Here is a 17324-nt window from a genome sequence, read left to right on the forward strand (position 1 = left end):
TCTTAGTCCTTTATGATCTGATTTGTATTGATATCCTTTTTAGTTAATCTGTTTCTTCTGAACCTGCACACATCCGTTTAAATGTTATATATTATACATTTCAACTTGTAGACTGGACTAAAGGATTATCTCAGTTTAGGTCTGAGGAATGATACTTCTGTCAAAGTTGTCTTGGAGGTAAACAAAAAAAAAAAGAAAAGAAAAAAAAAAGGAATGAGGGAGGGCACTGAAAGATCCGAGGATTGTGAAATACAGGGGTAGTTGAATAACAAAACCTAATAAAGACTCCATGTTCGAGAAGGCAGAAGGACAGGAGCTGCACCATGGAGCGCTACATCTTTTCTATTCTGCTCCTGGTCTTTACCATGCAATCCCAGTGTTCGCTGGACAATAGGTAAATGTAGAATAGCTGCATGAGTAGGCTGTATATAATGTAATGTACGTAGATGACATTTGACATTTGAGTTAAAATATGCTTTCTATCTTTAAAGACCATCACAATAACAGTTATGAAATTATTTTGATTGCATCATTTGTGATAATTTAATACAGAATATGCATTAGTGTTTGGAAGATTTTCTTTAACACAGGAGTCTATGAATTCAAATTATATAAATAAAATATAGTGTATATCAATGTAAATGTAAGTAAATGCTGCTTTGTTACATTTGTGTACAGATTTTTTATCTCAGCCCCAGGAGTGTTTCATGTGGGTGTGAAGGAGAAAGTGTTTGTCCAGATGGGACGGTCTCATCTTAATAATGTGGTTACTCTCTATCTGGAGGATGAGACCACTAATACTCTGTTGTCTGAGAAGAAAACTGCCGAGTGCACAAAGGAAGGAACGATCAAAACAGTTGAGCTCATGGTATGAGAACTTTCCCCACTCATATAAATGTAAAAAGTACAACATGTTTGATGGAGCTTGTATGTCATTAAGTCAAACTTATTACTTTTGTTTTACAGATAAACAGTGAGGTTTTTTCAGCAATCCCCACCAAACCTGGTTCAGTTCCCTACATTAACCTTGTGGCAGAGAGTTCATCCTTCAGGGACAGGCGCCGGAAGTTCACAAAGGTCTTGGTATCAAAACACAGGGGCCACATCTTCATTCAGACCGATCAACCGGTCTACAACCCAACACAGACGGGTAAAAGTCAACAACTGAAAAACAATGTGAAGTATTCATCCACTCGAAAGACTGAAAAGGATTCTGTGTGTGTCCTTCTCTTTAGTGATGTACAGAATATTCACTCTTGACCAGACACTCAGACTTAATGAAGAAGTGTTCCAGTTATCAGTATTTGTGAGTCCATATTTAGTCACAAAGACGATATCAAATATTCAGAAGTATAAGTTAAGTACTTTGCTTTATTTCAGGATTCTTTTTTGTGTGTGATAATAGAATGCAGCTGGAAACAGAGTAATACATTCTCTTAAGAGTGCAAAAGGAGGAATAATCCGAGGCCAAATCCAGATACCTGATGTCTCTAAGTATGTAGAGAGATTTACAATCAAATGTATCCAACAGAGGGCAATAACTTTGAGGTAACCCGTGTGTGTTTCTTTATAAAGATTGGGCATGTGGAAGATTAGAGCACACTTTCAAGGAGATGAAGAAAATGCAGCTACCAGAGAGTTCAAAGTCGAAAAATTTGGTGAGCCAATACAATTGAAAATATATTTCTTAGTTCTTCCTCACAGTTCATGTATCTTCTTTATAACACATTCTTGTTGCTTTTCATAGTTTTACCAAGTTTTGAGGTGAACATTGGACTGAAGCAGAGCTTTATTTTGTTGAATGCTGAACACTTTAACTTTACCATCTCAGCCAAGTGAGTATTGATTCATTAAACCTACTTTCACATTTTGCCACAGTTTACAATATTTAATCAGCCTTACACTGCTTATCAATAGTCTAAACCTATATTCATCTTAATGGATGAATATAGGCCCAACTTTGGCCTCCACACAGTCCATTCGGCAGGTCAGCAGTATCCGTAGAGATTTGGGTTGGTAACTGGAGGGTCGCTGGTTAAAGTCCTGATGCGGAGCAAAATATGAAAGTTCTTGAGCAATTCTTGAGCACTGCAGAGAAGCCCTTGAGCAAGGCACTGAACCCCCACCAGCTCAGGGTTGCCTTCTGTGGGCAGCCCCTGCACTCATCTTCAACAATTGCATGTCTGTTTGTGCCTGTGTGTGATTTAGGCCTGTATCCTGTGTGTGTCTGTGTGTGTGAGAAGCATGTCTCTCGAACACAGGTGTCAAACTCCAGTCCTGGAGGGCCGGCTTCCTCAGACTTTTAGATGTCTCCCTGCGCTAACACACCTGCTTTAAACCAATGTGTTGTCATCAAGCTCTGCAGAAGCCTGATAACGAGTCACTCATTGGATTCAGCTGCGTCCGAGCAGGGAGACGTCTAACAGTCTGAGGAAGCCGGCCCTCCAGGACTGGAGTTTGACACCCTAGAATAGCGTAAATTTGAATTAATAAAGTATACACAATTCCTGGCTTTTAATAGACACCTTGTTGGATATAATTCCTAAACGACTGAATTTTTTTGTCCCTTTTTTTCTAGGTATTCATATGGCGAGAAAGTTAGAGGGGCTTACCATTGCCAGTTTGGTGTGGTGGAAAAACATAGAAGAGATGGCCAAAAAAGGAAGCCTGTCTTTATCAGGGGACTTGAATTAACTGGTTCAGTGAGGAAACACATCTATTTTACATTTATAAAGTGGCTCATTTAAACACAATGAGATCAGATCACATATTGCATCACTAATAAAAAACAAAAAAACACATCTTTTCCTGCAGGTCCAGAGTGAAACTGACTCTACAGAAGCTTCTCTCCTGATGGCGGATTTACGTGTGAAACTCCAAGAACAAAACCTAACCCTCTCTGGATTACAGCACAGAGGATCACAACTCTACTTGGGAGTGTTCGTCACTGACATACAAAGTAAAGACAACTCTGTCACACTATCAGTCAACTTTCAAATAACTAATTGGCATTAAACAGTACGCTTTTCTAAATGTATGTTATTATTGTTTGAAGAAAGAATGACCTCTTGTCAAGCAAAATGTTGAACTTTACTAGCAGATTAGTAGTAGCACTACTACTAGTAGTAGTACTACTACTACTTATATAGTAGTAGTAGATAAAGATACTAGTAGTAGTAAAAATAATAATTTAATCCTAAAATGCAAAGACCACCACCTTGAAATATCCCTTATTTGAGAGGGTCTACAATGGATATGAATAGGGATATCTTTGTGGTTTTCATGGCATCGCTAATTTAATTTTTTTTATTTGCTCCAGGTGGTGAAATACAAGAGGCTGAAGTTTATCTTCCTTTCGTGTCCCAGAAGTACACCATTGATCTCTCTCGAACACGCTCATATTTCCTCCCTGGATATCCACTAGATGTGGTGGTATGAACCAAATGATCATATCGGTGCATAGCAAAGTACTTATCTTTTATGATGTATATTACATCATTTGTTTGTTGTTATAAAAGGTCATCATGCGTCACCCTGATGGCTCCCCAGCAGCTGGTGTGCCTGTAAGGATTGAAGCATCATCAACCACAGAGGAGCCTCAGGAAGGCACAACTAACCAGGAGGGGGCAGTGTTTTGTCTGTTTAATATTAACACTGCAGCTCAGATTACTCTGCAAGTAATTGTCCCTGACCAATTTTAAAATTAAAGGTGTTATAACATTGATAAAGCACTGGATTTTCCTTAAATTCAGATTAACTGTTTAAAATCCATTATCATCAGGTGACTGCAGATGATCTGCAGACAAGAAAAGAAATACAACAAGCTTCATCTCCAAGCAACAGCTACCTTTACCTGAGTTTTACCAACAAGATATACTCTGTGGGGGAGTCACTCGTTGTAAATTACCACACTAGAAATGGCCCAAATAATGAGTTTATATACTATATGGTAAGTCACAACCAAATCTTTTTTTTTTTTTTTTTTACAAAGAAAAGCAAAATACTTTGATATTCACACTTGCTTTTTAAACTGTGTTGTAGATCTTGAGCCGTGGGATGCTAATAAAACAGGATTCTCTCAGATTAGGCACTTTAGTTACAGACCACCTGCGGATAACAAGTGATATGGTCCCGTCCTTCCGTTTGATTGGCTACTTTTACGACCAGCATGGTAACGTCATTGCCGACTCGGTGTGGGTCGATGTCAGAGATGAATGTGAGATAAAGGTCGAGGTGAGTAAACAGCACAGATAAGAGAGAGAAAGTAAATAGACAGAAAGTGGTTTCTGTTGGAGGAGTGTGCATTTGAGTTGGATGATTCTGTATCATAAGAATACAACAGACTTTTAAAAATACAGCTGTTTATCTTTTGTCACGTGCAGTTTACCATGTCTTGTCACCATACAAAAGATATGTTGATTTATTTTATTTTTTTCAATTACTTTATATATTTTGACGTTTTGTTTTATTGTCTGAAAATCTAATGTGTGACTCTAACACATTTAGGTGAAACTTACAGGACCGTTTAAACCTCGACAGAAGGCTAATATTGAATTTGATTTACATGGTCAAAAAGCCAGAGTGGCTATGGTGGTCGTTGATAAGGCCATGTACGCTCTCAAAACTGACAATAGACTCACAGCCCAACAGGTAAGACCTTCATACTTTCACATTGTCGCATATCAAACTAATGTTTTTATATAACTCATGTATTCCTGTTCCTGCCTTACAGGTATTTTCATCTATGCAGTCATATGACCTTGGATGCTCCTACGCGGGAGGATCTGACCCTGCTTCAGTACTGACAGAGGCTGGACTCTCATTTGTATCTAATTCCCAGAAAAAGTCGAGAAAGAGTATGACAATACATGTTTTCTTCATCCATTTTTAAACACGCAATATAACCCTGAACGTTTCTTGAAATTGTTGGGATGAGCTGCATGTAAATACAGAATGCAGAATTTGTCATCCTGACTTTATCCAGAGTTTTTCCTGCCACCCCATACAATATTTGTGCAAGAACGATTGGCATAAACAGGAAAATCCCCACAAGCAAAGGAGCAGGGATGATAATGTTTTTAACTGTAAAACAATGCGCGACAGCTGCTTCCAACTCTTTTCTGCTCTCCGGCATGTCCTCCACTTGTTTATACTGTGAATATAACCAATTAGACGTTGCATAAGGGCTAGGCGATATGACAAAAATAAAAATCACCTTAAAAAATGTAATCTCAGTGATGACATTGATACTTACCACAATAAATGTCAAATTTATTTAATTCTTAGTTTAAGTCTAATTTAAAGTCTGATATTTGTACATGAGTGAAAGTTGAAAAAAAACAACTGTTTAACTGTAGAACCTTTCAGTGTCATAAGTACAGCGCACAGTGCTAGAAAAGTGCTGTAGCGCAGTAACACAGTTTACTGGCCGGGTACTTACATCATTTAGGAAGTTTCCTTCGGTATAGGGTGATATGGTTTTTAAATGGTGGTAAGGGTTTGTGGTGTTGACGTAGCATCAACTGTCTTGTCTGGTGTAATTATAGGTTTAAATCAAACATTTGTTTTATTTATATCAAGGAAAATTATATCACGATAATTAATTATACCGCTGAAATGTTTTATATTGTGATAAATATCATAACAGTGTTATAGCCCAGGCCTATGTGTTGCATTATCATAAAGGCAAAATGGATGGCCTGCCATCTAAGATATATCGTAAACATTACATTGCGACTTTTGCAGATACCCATGTGTCTAGACTAGGAAAACACTAACATTGACATATTAAAACGAAACTATTGCTCCTGCTGTACGAGCAACTATCCACATACTAAGCACATGTTAAGTTTTAATGATGTTATACTTTCAAAGGTCTTGGCTGTAATTCACAATCCACACGACAAAGACGTGCTGTGGACCTTCAACAAGAAATCATGACTTTAAGTAAGATCATTTTCATAATATGCATGCAACAGACGTTGAACTAACTGATACATCTGATAAGAATATGCACCAATGTCGTTTACTACAATCTTGGGTTTTTTCAGGATCTAACTTTTCAGACGAAAAGTTGAAAGACTGTTGCGTTCATGGCTTTTCTCTCATCCCAATGAGAAAAACTTGTGAGGAAAGAGTGAGGAGAGTCTCTATGGTCGAAGCAAATCCTTTGTGTGCAGAAGCTTTTTTAAAATGCTGCCATGAAGGAGAACGCCTGAGACAGAAGAAGACAAAAGAAGCTGCCTGGAAAGAACTTGGAAGGAGTGAGATTAAATGTTCCTGTGGACATTAAACTTACTCCAATTATACAGGACATCACATTTAAAACTTCTAGCACAATTTTTACATGGTGTAATTACAATACTTTTTAATTATTTTTTCAAGCTGCAACACTAGAAGATATTGAACAGTACTTCTTGGAAAATGCTGGTCAAAACATCCGAAGACTTTTCCCCCCGAGCTTTGACTTCAAAGAATTTGATGTAAATGGCAAAGAAAGGTAAGTGGTGGACATACATAGTTGAGATAGTTTTCAAACTATATTTTATTTTCCACAGTGATACAGCTGCTTATATAGAAACCTTTGTTAAATGGCTGTGGGGTCTAACGCCAACAATGGGAGAATTTCCTTTTATAACATTCAGTTTGTAAATTGCAAAATACGTTCTACTATGTTTTTCAAATTCTAATGTCTGTCCCTCGCCTGTCAACAATCCACCAAACAAACAACAAAGTGTTTGCCGAATACATTTGAAAACTGACTAATCAATTGAAAATCCTTAGCTTTCCTATAGCTCTTCCAGATTCAATCACTACATGGGAGATTCAGGTCGTCACTCTATCTGCAGCCACTGGTAAAAACAAATTTCCTCTTCACAAATGCATCCTGGGTATCTAACTTAAAAGTGTTTTTATTAAAAGTTTTAAATTATTATGACTGTTTATTTCAGGTTTCTGTGTCGTAAAACCATCTGAGATCAGAGCATTTCAGAGGGTATTTGTGTCCCTGAGACTGCCTTACTCAGTAAGAAAATATGAGCAACTCTCTATTTCACCTGTCATCTACAACTATGGCCAAGAGACATTACAGGTACAAATAACCTTGCACTGTTACAAACGACTGCATGATTAAAATATTGTTTGAAAAAAAGTTTTTTCCTCTTTAGTTGGCAGTTCATATGGAACAAGTTGAAGGGCTTTGTTCCCCCGGCTCGGCCACCACGACATCCTTCGTTAACATCACTTTGAAGTCCCAGTCCTCCCAGTTTGTGTCATTCTCTGCTGTCCCCATGGTTACCGGATCAATACCAATCAAAATACGCATCTATGATATTGAAAATGAAAATGGATTGGATGCAATTGAAAAGACTTTGAATGTGTTGGTGAGGACAGAGGATTTATATTTTGCTTTTTTTTTTTACACAATACATACACTTGCTTATATACATTTCGAAAGATATAACTAAGTGGAAGTCATATTTGAATTGTGCCTAGTAAATGATAACCTGTCAAAGCAGTTGCAACAATTTCTCACAACCCGCATACATTATTAATAAATTCTTTAAAATAGTAAGTAATGTTAATTAAAATGAACATGCTTTGTCTACCTGTATAATTGGGTAAAACCAAAGGACACTGTTATTTTCTCCTATGTAGACAGAAGGAATGGAAAAGAGAGAAGAACTAACCAAACTGATTAATTTCGATGGTAAGTTGTTTCAAAATGTCTTCATGATGGTTGCTGCTTGCTCTATGGCTGGAGTCATTTTAATTTTATTTTCTACTTTCCTCATCCTGACAGGCAAGCGAACAGATACTTTCATTATTGATGGATCTTTACCAGATGACATAGTTCCCGAATCCAGCTCAAATATATTCATTTCTATGGAAGGTATGTGTTCATAGACGCAGATGTACAATTGTCAAACCTTTATTATAACACTTGCTCAATAATAACTATGCTCATATCTGACAGGAGAAGGATTTGGCAGTTCACATGCAAAGAACCTACTTTCTCCTGAGAAAGTTTTCGATTTGATCAAATTGCCTACGGGATGTTTAGAACAGACAATGGGAAAATTTGCTCCAACAGTTTTTGCCACCCGCTACCTTGACCTCAGTGGGCAGTGGTTTGAACTGCCTGCTGGTACCAGAGATGAAGCCCTGGGTCATGTTGAGCATGGTAGGCGCACATTAAGCAATAATGTTTTTGGCATTTGTGAACGCTGTTTTTATGTGACTGAACACAGCTTTGAAACTTCAATTAAGACATAATTCATGAAGATCCTATTTAGAGTTTATTATGACTAGTTTTTGGTACACTCTCATACACTAAGGTCCCGGATTGTCTTGGGTTGACCCTAACCCTACCTCTAACCCGAACACAATTAGAGTACATATACATGAGAGGCATCATCACAAATCATATTTGTAAAAAGCATTTGTTAACAATATGTATGTATATCTTTTCCTCATATCTTAGACACATATTCATACATATACTATTTCATGTTCTTGTTTCTTATCAGTTTTGTTGTATGATTGGTTTGACTCTTAAATGTCAATAATAGAAAAATAAACTTGTTTTGTTTTTTAACAAAGTGTACGCTTTTTGTTCTAGGTCATGCAAGGATTATAACTTTCAAGAACAAAGTTGATGGATCTTATCGCTCGTTCAGATCAGTGACACAAAGTAATTGGTGAGTGCATGTGTCATGCTGCTATTGATTTTGGATTTGGATTGGAGTTACATGTATTGACACAGAAAATCAAGTTTCCTCCTTTCCCTTGTCTAAAATTTGAAATCAAATTTTCCTCTCCATTCTTCATCCTTAATTTTCATTTTATGTCCTCAGGGTGACTGCTCTTGTTGTGAAGATACTATCACTGATTTCACAACGTCAGAAAGAGATTTATGGGGAGCAGGGCAGGAGGGCAAATTTTGTACCAGAAGAAGAGATCAGACATCCAGTCAGATACTTGCTATCAGTGCAAAGGGATGATGGTTCATTTACTGACCCGCATCAAGTGATGCACAGAGGAGTTCTGGTAAGCTCGAGGCTACTACAGACATCTTACAGCATGCAAATTTATAAAAAAAAGAAAAAAAAAGTATTAAATGCTTATTTGAATGCATTTATGGATGTGATTCATGCAGAACGACAAAGATCAAGACATGTCCATCACAGCTTTTGTAACGCTGGCACTACAACGATCCCTTCAATCTCTAAATTCTGAAGAAAGAAATAACGCGGTAAGACAATCTAAAGACTTCCATAAATTGAGTTTTGGGATGTCAGTGTTGGCTAAACCTCATCTATTGGATAGACTTCATTGCAGTTTTGTTTAGACAATCATGATGCCAAAAGTGTAAGTCATGATGACGTTTGTGATCCCCTCACGTTTCCTTAAGCGCCATCAGTCGTTTCAACGTTTCAATCATCAGGTAAAAAAATCTGTGCATCATCCTGGGGCACAAGATTTTTAAAAACAGCCAGGTATCTCAGACTCATATCCTTATTCTTTTGGATACATGTATTTTTCCTTGATCTTTTGGGGATGCATTGCTTAACAGTTGAAAACAATCAACCCCTCAAGGTCCTGACCACAGGAACTAGATAAAACCGTTTGCAGTGGTCTTGAAAACTCTGCACATTGAGTGAGGGATCACAGAAAGGCAAAGGCTTAGTGTAACCATGACTGAGAGTTGAGAAAAGTGTGGTCCTGGCTCCACCTCCTTCACTTCTCATTCGCTCGTCCATTGACGAAGTCCATGTAATTGTTCTTTTTGTCATATGAAGTGTATACATTTTGCAAACTAACATTACACCTGCAAGAGTATTGACTAATTTTCTCCTACTTCCAGGAGGCAAGTATTTCAAGGTCAACATCTTATCTCCAGTCACACCTTGAGGAGCTTCAGCATCCATATGCTGTTGCCATTACCGTCTACTGCCTTGCAGTTTGCCTTCCATCAGGAACAGACCATTCAGCTTACTGGACACAACTTCAACAACTCGCTACTGAAGGCATGTCCAATCAAAATCAATGGTTTGAGAGAGATGGTTGATTGGTTTGTTGGTTGATTGATTGGTTTGTTGGATGAATGGACGGATGGATGGAGAACAAATTAACAGACAGACAGACTTTGCATTTATCCTAAACTGGAAAATTGATGGAATATGGAAATGTTTAACCCAAATGTGAAAAATATGTTAAAGAAAATGTTTACTCTTTATGATTTTTATTATATCCGTTTTGTTATTATCAGGAGAGAATGGCTGTTATCTCTGGACATCCAATCCCAGCCCAAAGAATAAAATTAATTCAGATGCCATGACAATAGAGACCACAGCCTATGCCCTTCTTGCTGCAGTGGAACTTGGGAAAAACGAGTGGGCAAACAAAGCAGCATGCTGGTTAATCACCCAAGAAAACCGTTTTGGAGGCTACAAATCAACACAGGTTATTCAGATGCTTGAGAATGTTGTAAATCTGAAACATCTATTGGGATCTAGTCCTTGTATCCCCTGCATGGGCCCACATTAAACAGTCCAGACAAACCACGAAAGTTGAGATGTTTTATGTAATGTACAGGATACGCTCATGGCACTGGAAGCCCTGGCAGAGTATGAGCTAAAGAGGCCTGTCAGACCTGAAGCAAGTCTAAAAGCAGTGTTTACATCTCCAGCAAAGAGGGATATTGTAAAGCTTGAATGGGAAAATACGATGGACAAGGTGGAAAAAGACCTTAAGGTATCATTAAAAATGTCGAGCTTTCCCCTTGAATGTACATCTTTTAAAAAAACAATATTGTCATTAGATTACTTGTTATATTCTCGTTGATTGTCATAGAAACTCGCAGGGCACAATATTGCTGTGGAGTTAACAGGAAAAGGAAAAACCAAACTTAAGGTAAGTTTGATCAATGTCTGTTTCATGCTGAAAAATTGCTGTAATTTAAGTTTCATCTGTTTATAGGTTGTGAAAGCCTATCATCTACTGGAGCACAAGGATGAATGTAAACAAGTCTCTATCAAAGTCACAGTAGAAGGAAAAGTAAAGTATACTGGTGAGCTTTTTTACTGATAATAAATCACAGCCACATGTAAAGATAATAAAAGCAACACAGGTACTTTACATTGAACTTTATGTCTCCAGCTAAGATCATTGAGAATTACGAATACTACGACGACTACGCAAACGAAAACGAGGACACAGAGGTGCAAATGCCTCAATCAGCGATTGAGTGGTTTGATGTTCAGGCCAAAAACAGGAGAGATAATTCAAAATCTGAAGAAACTCTTACTTACAGGGTCTGTGTCAGGTTAGTTCAATGGCATTAACCCCACCTTTTCTCCAACTACTCATGAATCCCTGCTTAAAATATCACAATCCCTTGGATCAAACCTACCGTATTTGTTTTGTCTCTTTGGTTTGCTGTGCATAGTCACAGTCTGAGTAGAAATCTCACAGGAATGGCCATTGCTGACATCACTCTTCTCAGTGGATTTGAGGCTGAAACTGATGACCTAGACAAAGTAAGTAGCTCTTTGTAATGCTATTTTCTCATTGTCAAAAGGAGAAAGAGGGAGGAGCCTTTCTTTCTGGACTCATTATGTTAGGTTTAAAATTAAAAGTTAACCACATACAGTATTAGTTACCCAGCAAATTTACTGGTGTAAACAGAGCACTGGAGTGTGCCTGCAAATTGTTATTTTTATATCATATTTCATTCCTTACTCTGTCTGGGAAAACGTGCATATGATAACAAGTAATAACAAAAGAGACTATTCTATTTTGACATGTAAAGAAAACTACTACCTGTTGCAACAGTAGCCTGAATAAGTCAAACAGTCAATCAGATTTTAAGGGAGGCCCATGCCACCTCTGAGAGGGAACCGATCGACATGAATCAGCGCAGCAGTTTTTCTGCCTAAACAATGTCAATCTGTTAAACATTTTCTTTTCTAATCAACAGTCTTTAAAACACCACTGTATCCCATACCATGTTCCACTAGCTGTTGCCTTCATGTGCTATCTTTTTTGGGACTTTTCCCTTCTTTTCTCTGGTGTTGTTGTCTCCTCTCTCCTTTCCCCACAGTAAACAGATCAATTTCAAATCAACCAGACTTATTTCAAATGTCTGCTCATTACTGTAACTGTTCTTCTTAACAATGGTCTGCTTGCAAGGGATATTTGCCTGCAGGCTGGACCAGGCTATTTCCAGTTTGTTTTTGGTTTTTTTATAAATCTGAGGGTCCACATAAAGTGTGGTTCCAATCTCTTCGTCACCACTTTCCAGAAATGTCCCTTGAAGAACACAGTTTTGACCATAACATCATCAGGAGGGATCATAATTCAAGGGAAATTATAAAAAGAAAGTCCAAAAGTGTATTTTCTTGTGTTTTCAGCTAAAAGAGGAACCTGAACGATACATTTCACATTATGAGGTGTCCTATGGAAGGGTGCTGATATATTTTGATAAGGTAAGGCAGAGATCTACTAAACTTCACTGAAGCAAAAGATGTGCATCCCATACTAAAGATGTCTTCTCTCCCTCCAGCTCTTTGATAGAGAGGAATGCATTACCTTTAATGCTATACAGAGAGTACCAATTGGCCTTCTCCAGCCTGCTCCTGCTGTGTTCTATGATTACTATGAACCAGGTAAGCTTTTTATTTGACATTTTCAGTTTTTGTTTCAGTATAGAGAGGACATATTTGTTTAAAATTGCCAACGATTTACAAAGCATTTGCGCTATCTTTTCAGATGTAAAGTGTAATGTGTTCTACTCGGCTCCCCAAAGAAGCAAGCTGATCTCTAAACTGTGTTCAGAGGACGTGTGCCAGTGTGCAGAGAGTAGGACATTACTCTTAAAACCTATGCAGATAAGAAAAAAACATCTCTTCAATGGAATGAATAATGAATTAATGTTGATATAATGTGTAAATCATTATTTTCTTCTTTTCTTGAGGACCTTGTCATAAAATGCAAACCACATTCAAATCAGAAAGAGGTCGAAGAACCAAGAAAGAGAACAAGCGTTTGATGCATGCTTGCTTCTTCCCTACCGTCGATTATGGTCAGTACTGCACACCAAAGTCTTCATCTTCATCTTTACTTTCAAAGTGACATTATGGACACATTATTCAAATTCATTTTTAAGTTAATTTTGCTTTGTATGTCCTTATTTTTAAAGCATACATGGTTGAAGTCCTCAATGTTTCCATGAAGAGTAACTTTGAGCTCTACAGAACAAACATAATCGAGGTGCTCAAATCACGTAAGTACATTAAAACCCCTAAAATTAAGTTATGTTGAAACACGGACTTAAGACTATTTATGTCACTACACTTTTGTTGAAAGACATATTGAAACTATAACGACATCTGTCTACTAGATGGAGATACTTCTGTAGGCGAGAATTCAATTCGAGTGTTTGCTAATAGACGTCAGTGTAAAGGACAGCTGGATTTGGGAAAACAGTATCTGATTATGGGCAAAGATGGCCCCACAACCAAATCAAATAACATGTAAGTTTTACCAAACTATTTATAAAAGTATTGATTATAAAGAATCCATAACCCTAACCTTAATAACTTCTCAATTTCTTTGTAGGATGCAATACCTACTGGAATTGAACACCTGGGTTGAAGGAAAGCCCTCAGAGCAAGAATGTAAGAAAACTCCAAACAAACAAGCTTGCAATGACTTCCATGCCTTCATACAGAGGTACAAGATCGATGGCTGCAGACAGTGAAGAACCCTGCCAAACTGACGTCTTCCATTAGACCTGATTTTTCTGTTTGGTGCAGCTCTGTTACAGAAGCTTCCTGTGAGATGCACAGAAATCAGAGAGCTTTTTTTTCTCTTATCGTTTATTATATCTATCCAGTCATGTAAGTCATGTAAGCACTGTGTAAAATCATCCATCTTTACTAAGAGTGACTGCCTGCCAGACAGGAGGTGGATGAATAGATCAATCACATATACTTATATAAAAATAATCCAACACATAATGTATCCCTGTATCATTTCTCTTTGTCCCATACAGCTACATGTGTTATAATAAAAAAAACATCAATGCTGTCCAACGAATGCCATTGTATCTGTTTGATTGTTCAGAGGATTTACTGTACATATATGTTGCAACAATTATTTCAAATGGAACTTAACAGAAATTGAAAGAAGCAGTACATGCACAAACAAACGTTTTTTCTTTCATATCTTTCCAAATAGTGTGATTCTGTTTGGAGAAGTGGTTTGATTTAGCTCTCCTGCTGAATGTATATTTATTTTTTAGTTTTTTTTTTTTTTCTTTTACTGGCAGTGAAAGGCCTAAGAGGGGTCTCTGTGCTCGACTCAAGCCCCCCTCAAAGTTTCACTCCCCTTCTTACTCAGCATCTGCAAGATGAGGAAAGGGAGGGTTGTTTTCAGGGTTAGCACAGTGCATACATATGAAGTGACAGCTACAGTCTGCATATAAGACTTATTTACTTGCCCCTGCTGGAGAAAGATAGTGATATGGCATTGCCACTTCTATTACATACAATAATACCAATTTATGATTAGCACATAGCCCTCGATGTGCTGAGAAATGTGCTTCAGAAAATGCTTAGTTCAATCGTATCAATACGAAACATGTTTTTTTTTTATTTTTTTAGGTGATGACGAGGGGCAGTGGGAGGGGCAGTGCAGGAGACGGGGGGCATGGTTGGAGAGGAGAGGAACAAGTGAAGGCTTATGTGCTTATATTATTCTAATCTCTGAGGCTAGGCCCAATGTAAACAACGTGGGAGTACTGACCATCACTTCAATCACAACCAGATCAATGCCTGCACTGTTTCAGCCTCTGCCATTGGACATTTCATTAAATTTGAATCACACACTTTTTCATTTTGGGGTGCACCATTAGCAGCCAACAGCAACATAACATTCAAAAAGTGATCTTTTTCACTGAAGATTTGTTAAGTAATCAATGGTGTGTCATGACTAGGCAGCGTGGAGCTATGCTTATGTTTACAGTAACAATCAATCAATAGAAGTTAAGTAGGAGCAGGAGTCTGCTCTCTTTGAGGTGATTGAATGATAATGTACATATTTATTTTATATTAAGTTGTTTGCCACAGTATATATGTACTGAATACACATACAGTACAACATAGAAGATGCTCAAGTAAACAAACACAAAATCTGTCTTAATATTAACTCTAAAACTAGGAATTGGGGGATTTTGAAATATGCTCGTAAATGACCAGGTGTGTTATGTTAGGTGTGCAGTAGCCTTCGTTTTTAAGCTCTTTCTAAAGGCCAACACAAGGTCAAGGGTTTGAGGGTGGTCTAAGGTGCAGAAAGGATAAAAGCAAAGGCGGAGCTCTTCTGGAGGCTGCCAGCAGATGGAGGCACTGATGGAGTGGGACCACCCACTCATTGGTACACAGTTCGCTGTCAATTACAGTTGAAATTTTATGTCAATATCAAGGTCACTTGGTCTATTATTAGAATGCGCAAGCTTCACAGTTGACATTTTAATCATAGGAATGCATCATAATAATTCATTTAAATGCATGATGACTGTCTTTTAAGCTGTGCCAGTCTAAGAGATCTGGTCGGGTTCATGCTTACTGATTGTGACCTTCTGAGACACATGCATGGATTCCATCATGAATGTGACTTGTAGCACACGTGCTTGGCTCAAGTGAGAAGTTTGAAATACCTGCTGTGCAAAAGGTCTTTAGTGGGAGCATTCACCTGATGGTCACGATTGTCATTTATTTCTTGAGTTCATTTTGGCAACAAGTGTGAGAAATAAAAAGACATTGCACAATAATAGGATAATGCACATGACCCTGGGCATGCATTCAAGTCAACAAACGTTGTATAGTTGCACCAAATAATTGGTAGGTTTTTATTTGTGTACTTTGAGGAATGTTTGTTTATTGCAGCTAAGATTTTCCCACAAACAGTTATACATTACACGTGTTATCAACGTGCCTTTTTAGAGCTCAGTGTGCAGCCTCAGCTGTTACATCTTAAAGCTGAACCCTGATTCTCAGTCCAAAGACCTGGATGCTGAAGTAATGTACTGTAAGTTTGTTCACTGTCAGTGTTAGAACATGGTGTACTTGCCAAGGACAATATTTTAGCTCAACATATTAGCAATAAAAATATCTAATGTTAAATATATATGTCCTGTGTGGCTTCATACATACCTCCTCTGTAACATATATAGAGTTGGTTCATGTTACAATAATAGAATTTGAGAGAGCTAGTCCTTCTTTATTGATCGGTTTCTCAATTTTAGTGCAAAAAAGTTTTGAGCATTTCCTGCATGTTTTTCTTAACAAATGTCATATTAGTGGGGAAAATAGACCTTATGCTTTTTAGATTAAATGCATAATGCTATCCAAAAAAGTCATGCAGGAGAGTGATCATAGAGCAGTAGTTGTAATCTTAACGGGAGGTGAGATCTTCGAGTTTCTTCTAGATGATATCAGCACAATTAAGGTTTATCTTGGGTTTCATTGTGTGAATACACTCGAACTACAATTTACAATATAACAATTTTACAGAAACTATACCATTTGTGAATAACAATATATCTTTTTTTAAGATAACTGAAATTTAATCAATGTCAGCACATCTTACATTATCTTTACGAATGTTCAAAGGTAAAATAAAAACTTTTTGTGTTTTTTCTCCCCGTAAAAAAAAGGTAAAATCTCCCTTATGTTCTGTTTGCTGGAGACTCTTGATATACTTGTCTTCATGTGGTTTACAAAAGGTGGGAAGGTGGGTGGCCAGTTGGTCAGAGATTCGGGGCTTTCACAGAGCATTCCTTAAGTCTGGTGGAGTTTTGGTCACTTACATAACTCCCACGTAGTTACATCTCATTACCTCCAACAAACAGCCAATTCATATACCCAGAGGTTCCTGTCCCCCAGAGTCAGCACTGAATACCTGCAGTGTTATGCTATGTATTCCAGCTGAATCATGATTCTCAGACCATGGCTCCTATTCAATCAGTGCTGTGTATAAGTGTTACCAATGTCTGGCAAAAGTCAACGTACATATAGCAGACACTGAAATAACCATCATCAGCAATGTAAAGCTGAGACATGCAAATGGGCAGTTACAGTTGTTATAGATGAATAAACATGAACATTTACTCTTAACAGTAAAGGTTGAGAGGAAGACTGCATGATTAATAGAAGTGCAATCATATAAGATGTCAGATAACACACGTAAAAAGTTCGAGTGAGAGGTATTATTTATGTATCAAAAAGTGGAAAACTGCTCCAGTAAAAATGGAGCATTTATAG

General features: G+C 37.6%; 1 protein-coding gene across 1 annotated transcript; it reads left to right on the forward strand.

Moving 5' to 3' along the window:
- Window positions 1-246: 246 nt before the first annotated feature.
- Window positions 247-14100, forward strand: c4b (complement C4B (Chido/Rodgers blood group)). The gene is made up of 41 exons (XM_079343572.1): window positions 247-394; window positions 679-868; window positions 967-1150; window positions 1236-1306; window positions 1406-1494; window positions 1576-1658; window positions 1748-1835; window positions 2579-2702; window positions 2815-2959; window positions 3320-3432; window positions 3519-3677; window positions 3782-3949; window positions 4042-4233; window positions 4507-4650; window positions 4733-4856; window positions 5875-5946; window positions 6051-6263; window positions 6385-6499; window positions 6784-6854; window positions 6951-7090; window positions 7167-7382; window positions 7657-7708; window positions 7802-7891; window positions 7976-8182; window positions 8621-8699; window positions 8856-9048; window positions 9158-9253; window positions 9866-10028; window positions 10271-10464; window positions 10597-10755; window positions 10855-10914; window positions 10981-11071; window positions 11161-11326; window positions 11450-11540; window positions 12414-12488; window positions 12566-12668; window positions 12772-12861; window positions 12977-13084; window positions 13202-13285; window positions 13403-13535; window positions 13621-14100. Exons 1-41 carry the CDS (start codon window positions 324-326, stop codon window positions 13760-13762), a joined length of 5148 nt encoding a protein of 1715 aa, XP_079199698.1. The 5' UTR covers window positions 247-323; the 3' UTR covers window positions 13763-14100.
- The last annotated feature ends 3224 nt before the right edge of the window (window positions 14101-17324 follow it).

Source organism: Symphodus melops (genome assembly GCF_947650265.1).
Source record: "Symphodus melops genome assembly, chromosome: 5".
NCBI classification, from domain to species: domain Eukaryota; kingdom Metazoa; phylum Chordata; class Actinopteri; order Labriformes; family Labridae; genus Symphodus; species Symphodus melops.